This window comes from Alligator sinensis, unplaced genomic scaffold, assembly GCF_000455745.1.
Source record: "Alligator sinensis unplaced genomic scaffold, ASM45574v1 scaffold507_1, whole genome shotgun sequence".
In the NCBI taxonomy this organism is placed as follows: Eukaryota; Metazoa; Chordata; order Crocodylia; family Alligatoridae; genus Alligator; species Alligator sinensis.
In genome coordinates, this window is record NW_005842889.1 from 274,645 (window position 1) to 284,942 (window position 10,298).

The following is a 10,298-nucleotide window of genomic DNA, read 5'->3' on the forward strand; positions in this document are numbered from 1 at the left end:
TGCCCCCCTGCCTGTGAGCCGGTGTGGCTGGGGACAGAGGAGCCATGCAGGAATCTCCTAATGGCTGCTCACTCAACGCTGCCCCAGCAATGCACCTCCTGCATGTGAGGCTGCACTGAAGGAAGCGGCGCAGGGCTCTGTCACTCAGAGCGGCAGCAGGTGCAGGAGGCATGATGGGAGTGCAAGGACATCCTGGTGCAGCCCCGCTGTTCCCAGCCATGCTGGGTCTTGCCTGCAGGGCTACAGCAGCCCCATGGGAGGGAAGCAGGGAGGGAGCTAAGCCCACAGCCTGCCCCCCAATACAGCTCTGGAGGCATGGGTTCCCCTTGCCTCCTTAGACTTAACAACACTGAGTTCCCAGCTGGCTCCACATCTCCCTGCTCCCAGCTGGTGCCTCCATGTGTGGCTTCCCTTAAGGGCTGCTAGAGCTGCTTCAGTCTTACCTGCCCCCATCTTGGCACTCCATGGCCGTGAGTGGGGAGATGTGGAGCCAGCCGGGCACTCCATGTATTTCCCAACACCTCCCTGCTCATGGCTGGAGTGCCCGGCAGGCTTCACATCTGATGATGTCATCACCCAGATCAGGCCTTCCATTCCCCTCCCTGGCACCCTCTACTTGCCTCCCCCTCTCCCCCTCTCCCATAGCTTCTGGCTTACTTAGCACTGTCATGGAAGAGCAGGCAGGGAAGGGGAACCTGCCCACCTGGGCACTGCTGTCACTACGGCTTCTTTCTGGACTGGGCAGGCAGCCACAAATAAGCCAGGCTATGCAGATAAGCTGGGAGGAGGCCATAGGCTCACAACACCAATGAACTGCTGCTACCTTTGGGGTGTTGTGAGATGCTTATCCAGTGCCCTTGGCAGATGAGGTGAAAAGATAAAGACAAGTTATCTCATAAAAATTACTATGAGCTCTTCATTATCCATTACTATAGAAAGGAGCACAGGTTTTAGGTCTTAACTTAAAGTACCATATCTGTACGTACATATATTATTATTTTGTTTAGTATATTCCATATGATTGAAAATGGAATGAAGGAAAGGTGCTTAGATAGCTCTTTAAATGCAAAGAGAACAGATTTCAAATTAATTAATGCAGTATAACATTAATCAAGTCTTCTTGAGAAGGTTTAATTTAACAAGAAAGTCTAATAGATTTTTGTTGTAGTTTTTAAATTAAGGCAATTTATATCAGATGTCTTTAACAGACAAGAATATTGCACACAATAAAATTAGCTCTTGAATCATCTTTTACTCTAGAGATTTGTTTTTAAACCACAGTGCATGAATATTAAAATCTGTCAGGGAATATCCAGGAATCGTGTGTAACAGTTAAAATCCTGATCGTTATTAGAATTATAATGATCAGGTGAAGATAAAGCTTTTTTTTTAATATAAAGGTTTATATTTAAAACAAGTGTCCTGATTTTCGAAAAATGTTGAGCATTGCCAGCACATCCCATTGATGGCAATGGGAACTAATAGGAGTCTTCTCTTGAAATGTGGGACTCTTAAGTACTTAAACATGGTTTTAGGAGCTTTTTTTTAATGGCCCCGTAATTGTTCCTTAAATGTCGATCCTCATCAAATAACTGCCCATAGAAACTGTGCATAGTTTTGGATAATCCATTATATCCTCACTAAATTAGCTGAGAATTGAATTCAGCATTACAGTTCTCAGGTCCTGGCATGCGCAGCTGTAAACTTTAAATTACAGCAAATCCCGGGACGTCATTCTCCCCCTGTACTCGGCCTTAGTGAGGCCGCAGCTGGAGTACTGTGTCCAGTTTTGGGCTCCACAATTCAAAAAGGATGTGGAGAAGCTTGAGAGAGTCCAGAGAAGAGCCACGCGCATGATCAGAGGTCAGGGAAACATACCCTACGATGACAGGCTGAGAGCCCTGGGGCTCTTTAGCCTGAAAAAGCGCAGGCTCAGGGGTGATCTGATGGCCACCTACAAGTTTATCAGGGGTGACCACCAGCATCTGGGGGAACGTTTGTTCACCAGAGCGCCCCAAGGGATGATGAGGTCGAATGGTCACAAACTACTTCAAGATCGTTTCAGGCTGGACATAAGGAAGAATTTCTTTACTCTCCGAGCCCCCAAGGTCTGGAACAGCCTGCCACCGGAGGTGGTTCAAGCGCCTTCATTGAACACCTTCAAGATGAAACTAGATGCTTATCTTGCTGGGATCCTATGACCCCAGCTGACTTCCTGCCCTTTGGGCGGGGGGCTGGACTCGATGATATTCCGAGGTCCCTTCCAGCCCTGATGTCTATGAAATCTGTGAAATCTATGAAATGGTGTGCCATTCTTGTGTAATGACTCACATCTTCGATAAGAAACCATCTATTAGAATGGGTTACAGGCAGAGAGGTGATTAACAAAACAGTTTGGTTAACTTTTCCCTGAAAATGCAGCCCTTCAGTTTTTATACTATATATAAAATAGCTACTATATTTAACATTTATATAAAAGTTTCTTACTAGACCAATATTTATGTTTTTTCCCTAAATTTGAGATAGGTTTAGGAGTTCAGGAGTAAAAACACAAAATAAACACATAAAATCTCCAAATTTAGGAAAAATCTTCCTCACTAATAAACAGGCCTCATAAAAATCACAACTGAGATTTGTGCAAACAGCTTTTATTTTAACCAATCCACTTTGATAGTCCCTAACAAAAGATGTGTAAGAAACATTTTGGACCTGAAAAGAAATGCATCAATCTAGACAAATTTAGCTTGTGAGCACAGTTCGTTTCAAACTTTCCTTCAAGAGCAATGGATACATTTTACACTTTTTAAAAATACACTGTTGCACACTACTTAACCAAGAGGAAAGTTTGATATGGTGACTGATCATTGCTCTCTCTCTCTCTTTGCACATTAACCTGCAGAAGCAAGAAGAGCTTTTGGATTTTTCTGAGTCAAGACCAGGATTCTTCCTCTGCCACTCTGTTTGGTTGGGTTGGATGTGCAACTTTACCTGTATGGCACTCCATTTCCCTTCCCAATTATTATCTGCATCAGACTGCAAGCCCTTTATTGCCATGCCTGCACATATGTTCAGTGCCTAGCATACAGAGACTCTAATCTCAGTTTGGGCTGTGTACTATTATCATGGAAGTAGGCTTGGCTGGATCCAATTTTTATCTATTAACATAGATTTCACCTGCCAGTCACACACCACCGGAAAAATATTTCCTCCTATAATAATAGAAATTTACAGAAAGGAGATGTAAAATAAAAAAGCATCTGGGATGGGGGTAAGGAAATCCAGGGCAGAGGGTGCCATGCATACACACACACACACACACACACAAGACACAAACACATAGAGTGGCCGCCCAGCCTAAGGTGGGAAGCAGCTACCCAGTCCCTGTGACCCCTAAGGGGCCGAGCCCCACCTAGCAGGCATTGGTGGAAGGGCAGCATGGCCCTTTGATGGCCATGGCCTCGCGCCCCTCCAGGCAGCATGGGGGCAGCAGGTACGCCTTGGGGGCACCTCTGTGTACCCTGCCCTGATCACACTGCCTTTCCCTGTGTTCCCAGAGCTCCTAACTGGCCTCGCCCCTGCATGCTCAGGGCAGGCCATATGGGAGTGCCTCTAGAGCCCAGCCATTGTCACTGTGCTGCCCAGAGGGGTGGGAGGCCCCTTTGCTGAGCCCAGCTAGGCAGGGCTTGCCCCCTAAAGAGCTGCAGGAAGGAGGGAGCTGCTTTCCATCCTGGGCTGGTGGCAGCTGCCTCTCCCTGCATTCTAAGAGCTCTGGAGTGCTGCTGCCCTTCTCTTCTGGTCCTTGCCCACCCAGCTTTTTCCTGATGAATGAACAGAATGATTTAAAGCAGGTATGCTTTACTGATTTATGGATATTTACTTTATATAGTTTAATGTGATTTTATAAAGCTTTTAACAGTATACTGTCAATACTAAAGTGTCCGCTCCCCACACTCCTCATTTTGTGCAATCCTGAAAACAAATCTATAAACAGCGATAAAATATAAAGAAATGCTTAAAATAAACATCAATTTTAGCCATCAACATTGTATAAAAAAAATAATCATCAAATTCTGCCAAGTCTACATATAAGCAAAACAATACTTGGTACTTTCCTACAAGAAAGCTACCAAATTTGTGTGTACATTACCTCCCTACTGAAAAATAGGTAAATTGTTTTTACATGTTGACTTCCACTGTGAACAGCAGTGGGAACACCTGATAATTTGGGCCAGCTGCCCATAATGTATTAACCTTTTCTTCACTAATTATAGCTAGGAGCTCAGATTGGAGGAACTCAAAGTGGCAGTATGCTCTTAGTTAATTTGGATTCTGCCTACTTCAACACTTAAGATACATGCTACAGTATAGCAACAATAGACTACACTTTGTCTCTGAATGCAATCTCAGCAGTTATGTCCTTTTGTCACTGGCCAACACTGGTCACACATACATAAGTCTTTGCAGGATAAAGGCCGAATATATCAAGGAATAACCAGTGAATATGGCAATTCAGGTATTGTTACCTTATGTATCCCCCAAGACAATATTTAGAAATCCTCTCAAGTCTACACAGGTTTTTGTCTATAGTAGAAAATTACATTTTAAGAAAGGTCTTGCTTCACAGCATAAACAACTGTTGTAACAATTGTTTTGCTTTCTCATTGCAGTGCTCATACATCCCAAAAAGAATGGAGAACACCAAAGAAGTTAAAAAATCAGTACAGACCGTTGCAGAAAATTTCAGAAAGCATCAAACTGCGATTTTTCCTTGTTATTATGAACCAAAAGAAAGAGTGACAAGCGTCATTTTAAGTAGACCATATCAACTAAAGGACATATTTTTTGCTTTCCTCTGGCCTAGCCTCATGTTAATTGGTGGGATTCTGATTGTTGTCATGGTGAAAGTCAGTCAATATATGTCTGTACTTGCTGCCTGGCAGTACAAAACAAACATCTAATGTTCACAAATTCAAGCTAGAAAGTGCCTTTATTCTACCCACTTCAGTCTATTTTTTTTTAAACATACCATCATGTTAGCTACTGTCACTCAGTATAATACACATACATACACTTACACCATGGGTTATCAGGAATTATACATAAAATAGAATAGGTATCTGAGATGAAATCCCATGAAATATATAGGGACCACTCTGAAAGAACAGAAATGATTTTATATTGCTTGAGCCAATTTTTTTTGTGGGTTTGAAACATCATTTTTTTACAGAAATTAGATTTAAAATTCTGCATGCCGGTTTGCTGGTTACAAATTTGGTGTCAGATTTTCAGAAAGCAAAGGCTAGGTATCTATGGGCCTGTCTATATGTGTGTTTAGTCCAATTAAATTTAATGCACATTCAGCTAATGTGCAGTAAGCGATTTTTGGCAGGTGGCTACACGTGCAGAGCCTTGGCACTAAAGTTAGTGCCAAGTCCCTGCAGCCCTGCCATGTGCCTCTAGTAGCTGGGCAGACCGGGCACTAAAGTTTGTGCCAGGTCGCGTCTACATATATGTTTATATGCTTTAACTAATCATGCCTAAATTTGACACCTGCATTTCCAGATGTCTCTTTCCATCTGTAACTCACATATTATGTAGCATGATACTGTGGAAGGGCACTGGTGGTGCCTGCTACTTTAAGTGCTGAGCCATACAGCCAGCAGGTGCTTGATTACAGCAGCCATTTTAGAACTTTGGCCACCTATATAAACAGAGCAGTTTATATTGTTGCAGAAACATCGCCTGGCTGCAAAGCTCTATGCAACATCTTGGAGGTAAGGGCAGGAGCTTAGGGGGATGGTTTGGAGGCTCCTGGTCCTGGGCATGACCTAAAACTGCACCCTGCTGGGGATGGGTGGCCTGGTGGGGCTCCTAATGGTGCGGGAGTCCCCTAGAAATGCCAGGCCAGGGACCACCCTGGTAAAAGGCTGGTCAGGGCGCTTTAACCCCAGCTCCCACAACCGGGTGGGTTACCCCATAGTAGGGCCAAGAAGGTGGACACATGTCAGAAAGTGGGCTAGAGGCTTAGAAGCCTGACTTCAAACACCCTTGACTGGTCAATGCTGGGGCCAGGACCAGAAGGGTCAAAAGGGCCAGAGGCCCACTGCGAAGAATGCCCAGAGCCTGGGGTTCTAACAGGCCTTGGCGGTGAGGCCAGGGCCTGTGTGGCCAAAGGTCCTGTAGTGGCCAGGCTCGAAAGAGGGAAGAGTTCAGGGAGCTAGGCAGCCCAGAATGAGGGCAGAGTAGATCACCTGATTGGAGGATTATGGGGCCCAACGTGGGGCCGGTGACATTAAGAACTGCAGAAGCCATGTGCGAGGCTTGGGCTGCAACACAGGGGAGGAACAGAGCCGCAGATAGCGCCCCTTGGCATCAGGGCAAGAATGGGCAGCCTCCCACCTAATCAACACCATAATTATGTATCATTAAGGCATGGCAGGAAGGAGGCAGGTGGCTGGCCCAGAAACAGGTGAGCAGGCTAATGACAGACCAGCCCTGAGAGAGACCACTGTTACAGATACCTTTTTATCTGTATCTAACATATTACATAAAAAAGTAAAGTGAAGGAGACAAAAAATGTAAAAAGCATGATTACGTTGTGAAAACACTAGGAGTATTCACACATGCAGGCAAATAGAAGCGGTGCAAATTTGAGCCAGGACTTTTTGCCTCGGCACACATGCCCGGACATACACTTTTGTGTGGGCAAGTTGTGCCACCTGGGGCAAAATAACCCTGCCCAGCTCCTCCCAGATCTGCAGCCAGGGAAATCTAGAGCTGCTGGTGCCAGCACTATAAAAAGTTGCCCTGTTGGTCCCATCAGTACAAAAAGCTGCCTTGGCAAGTAGATCAGGGCTTCTTGCTCTCAGGAGCTTCTGGGGCCTGGCCAATTGGTACCTGGGGACACTACCATCTGGACTGCTGAAGCAGCCCTGAGAGTTCCCTGCACCCTCTACCCACTGCAGCAGTCTGGCAGTGGGGGCTGCTGCCTGGCTGTGACCTGCTGCCACCTGTGACAGCATGTGGGCTCAAGGCTGTGCACCTGCCAGACCCAGATGGTGATTGCACAGCTGCAGCAGAGGCATCTGTACCTCTGGGGAAGCTGCCAGTGAGCTGTGACTGCACGGTTGGACTTTGTGTAGCACTGCTGCCACGTGTGCCACCGCCTTACCATCTGGGCAGCTACTGCTTGGAAGATGTTCTCAGTGTGGTGGCCTGCTTTGAACTGTCAAAGCCAATTGGGGGCCAGGAGGTTAACCACCTCCATCTGGGTCCTGGGTGCCAGCTCTGAGCTGGCACCTTTGCATGGGTCCTACCTCTTGCCTCCCTAGCAGAAATTCCGGTGTTCCCTATTTGAAAACTGAAAAATCCCTGATAAAAAAAAAAAAAGTCACTCTGTAAAATACCCCCAAATCCCTGTTCCTCCACAATTAAAACAAAAGACCGCTATATACAGACAGACAGACAGATAACGATCAGGTGGGCAATGTTCTTTGATATATCTACAGTGTTAAACAATTTGGAAATCTACTAGTACCTCTATCATGATAATGAAATTATTTTTAAATATCTTTATGTTTTATATTTGCCTTTGGTTTTCTCATCATAGAGCAGTTAGAGCTCCCCTTGACTCCTTCACTAACCAGGATGTGAGGACAGTTTCCCCTGCAGCCACAGCTCCTGCCAGCAGGTCTCATTCTGTCTGGCAGCTGGGCATGCAGGGTGTGTGCTGGGGGACATGGTGTGTGCAGGAAGGAGGTGGGAAGGAGGTTGGGGGATGTAGGTGGCTGTGGAGGGATGTGGGGGGCCATGGGGTGTGTGGATAGGTTTGAGTGGATTGTGGGGGACTGTAGGTGGTCTGCTCAGGAGGGATGGGTTCCCTGCCCCCCACAAGGCACAGCGCCTCCTGCACAGCTCACAGACTGCCCCCCAAACAAGGGCTACAGCTCCCTCAATAGAGGCCCATACCCCCTGCAGGACCCATGTGCACCCCCACCTGGCTCCACCCCCTGCTTGCTCTCCCAGCCCCCTGGAGCACTGGCACACCTGGCCCCACCCCCGCCTGCTCCCCCAGTCCCTCTGATGGCTGTTCTGCCTGGCCCCAACACCCATCAACTTCCCCAGCCCCCTGGATCACTGTCCCTCCCAGCGCCATCTCCTGCCAGATCCCCAAGCCCTCCTGATGGCTGACCAGCCTGGCCACAGGGTCCCGGCACTTAAAAAACAAAAAAAAACAACAAAAAAAAGTCCCATGGCCCCTTGTAACAGAGCCCCCACCCCCACATAGCCCAAGTGGCCTCAAGTTGTCAGACAGCACAAGGCGCCACATGGCACCTGCCGAGTTGCACTGCATCCACACAGTGCAGTAGCAATGCAGGTGCCAGGCTGCCGGGGCTGATCCCTGCTGCCCCACGTGGCATGGGGGGGCTCTGCCATGAGGCCTCAGAGGCCCCAACAGCCATTGCTACAGCTGATAATTACAGGGAGTTCTGGGGGGTTTTTGTGTTTTCTTTTTACGTGCTGGGAGGCTAGGGCTGGGTAGGCAGCCACTGAGGGGGCTGGGGGAGCAGGTGGAGAATGGCCCCAGGCGAGGCAGCAATCTAGAGGCTGGGGGAGTGGGTGGGGGATGCAGCTGGCAGGGGTCCCACCCTGGTCTCCTCCCCCCTCCTCCTCCTACTTATCGTCATGGAGCCCGGGTCCAGCTCCCTGAGATTGGCTTCAGCACCAGGGTGAGGGCCAGTCATGGAGGCGCTCTGGCTGGCTCTCAGAGCAGCTTTGTGGAGGACCTGAGCCTCTGTTTCCTCAAGACACAGTCGGGGACCGTGCCCTGCCCCACTTTTTTTTTTGCCCAGGGGTATTTTTTGACCCCTGGATATTCCAGGGTCTAATTTGCAGTGCAGATAACATTTTTTTGTTTCTGCATGTGTTTCTTGCAGCATGTCAAAGGGTTTTGAGATGCTGCAAGAGGCACATGTGTGCTCATCTGGATGCACGCATTAAGTCTGTTGTTTGATCCATGATGCTACAGGAAAGGAGGACAGTAAGTTTATGCCAGCAGAAGAGCTCAGGAGAGAACATGACTTGCATACAATTTAGTGGCAAAGAAATTTCTGAGTAGTGTGAACACTTCTGGTATTTCTCTGAGCTTCAGATACATTGACTGTCCTCTGAAAATGCCTTTGTTTTTCTCAGTTCAGTTTCGAATCCACTACAGGGTCAATTGGAAATACAGAGACATTTCACGTGCATTGTATTTGACCGTCATTTGGGACATAAACACCACATGCCTTTTCATCATATAGTTTGCGAACAGACTTGTCAGCAGTTATCATTTATGAGGAAAAGTTTCAGAGCTGTACTGCAGATTTAAATCTATTCTAGCCCCCCACAGGAAACCAGTTTGTTCTCAGATGTATAAAAATCTCTGCCGTTTTCTGAGAGAGATGAGGTGAATGCTGAAATAATGGAGGTAAATTCTCCAAACCTTATAATCTGTTAAATGTATTTTCTGTTTTCAGTGGGGAAGTGACAAGTCAACATACATCAGAAGGAAGCAACAGAAAACTTCATGTATGCCTAGGACACTAGCGGGAAACCAGAGCAAGTGACTATCAAATATGCATCGTTAGGATCAGTAGATCTTTGCTGAACATAACCCTAATGACCTGAATTTCTCCTAAAAGCTGGGGGCTAATAAGTTGGGAGTGACAAAAAGGGTAAGAACTAAGTATATTAGTCAATAACAGAATGCTTGTGAGCCACCTGCATAGGGTGCATCCCGATGAGCACGCACATTCTGTTTGTGGTGCCTCAAAGCAGTTTGCACACATGCACCCATTCACCACATTGCTAATTTGCAGCACAGCGGTGGGAGGGTTTGACACTGGGAGATCCCAGTGTAAAAAAAAACACAAAAAACTGAGGCTGAAAAAAGTGTTGTGGCACACATGGCAGCATCATGCACCACCAGAAATGGAGCCTGATCGGCCAAAGCCAAGCTCTGGATGCTGGCCAGACTCTGAGCAACCAGCTTGGCACCAATGCTGCCCCAGAAGGCCGCCAGGTAAGGCTTCTGGGGCTAGCACAGGTGCTGGCCCCAGCCTTCCCTACCCTACCCAGGTCACTTTGCTGTAAAAATGGTGGATCACCCTCTAAGTTAACCCTCAGTAGATGTACTATCAGACTAAAGTGCTTTAGGTTAGAGTGCTTTTTTGAACACCTGTGCCACATCCACCACATGTTAAGCTAAGTTGTGTGTTGCCAGCATCCCAGAAGCCCCTTGCAGGGTGCCATGTTGG

General features: G+C 47.2%; 1 protein-coding gene across 2 annotated transcripts in view; it reads left to right on the forward strand.

Moving 5' to 3' along the window:
• Nucleotides 1-5,739, forward strand: part of LOC102380947 (putative calcium-activated potassium channel subunit beta) — a 26,651-nt gene extending 20,912 nt beyond the window's left edge. For both annotated transcript variants that reach the window (XM_006035909.3, XM_006035910.3), the window contains one exon: nucleotides 4,668-5,739. In XM_006035909.3, the coding sequence (XP_006035971.1) occupies nucleotides 4,668-4,958 (291 nt within the window). In that variant the 3' untranslated portion in view covers nucleotides 4,959-5,739. The remainder of the gene's footprint in view (nucleotides 1-4,667) is intronic.
• The last annotated feature ends 4,559 nt before the right edge of the window (nucleotides 5,740-10,298 follow it).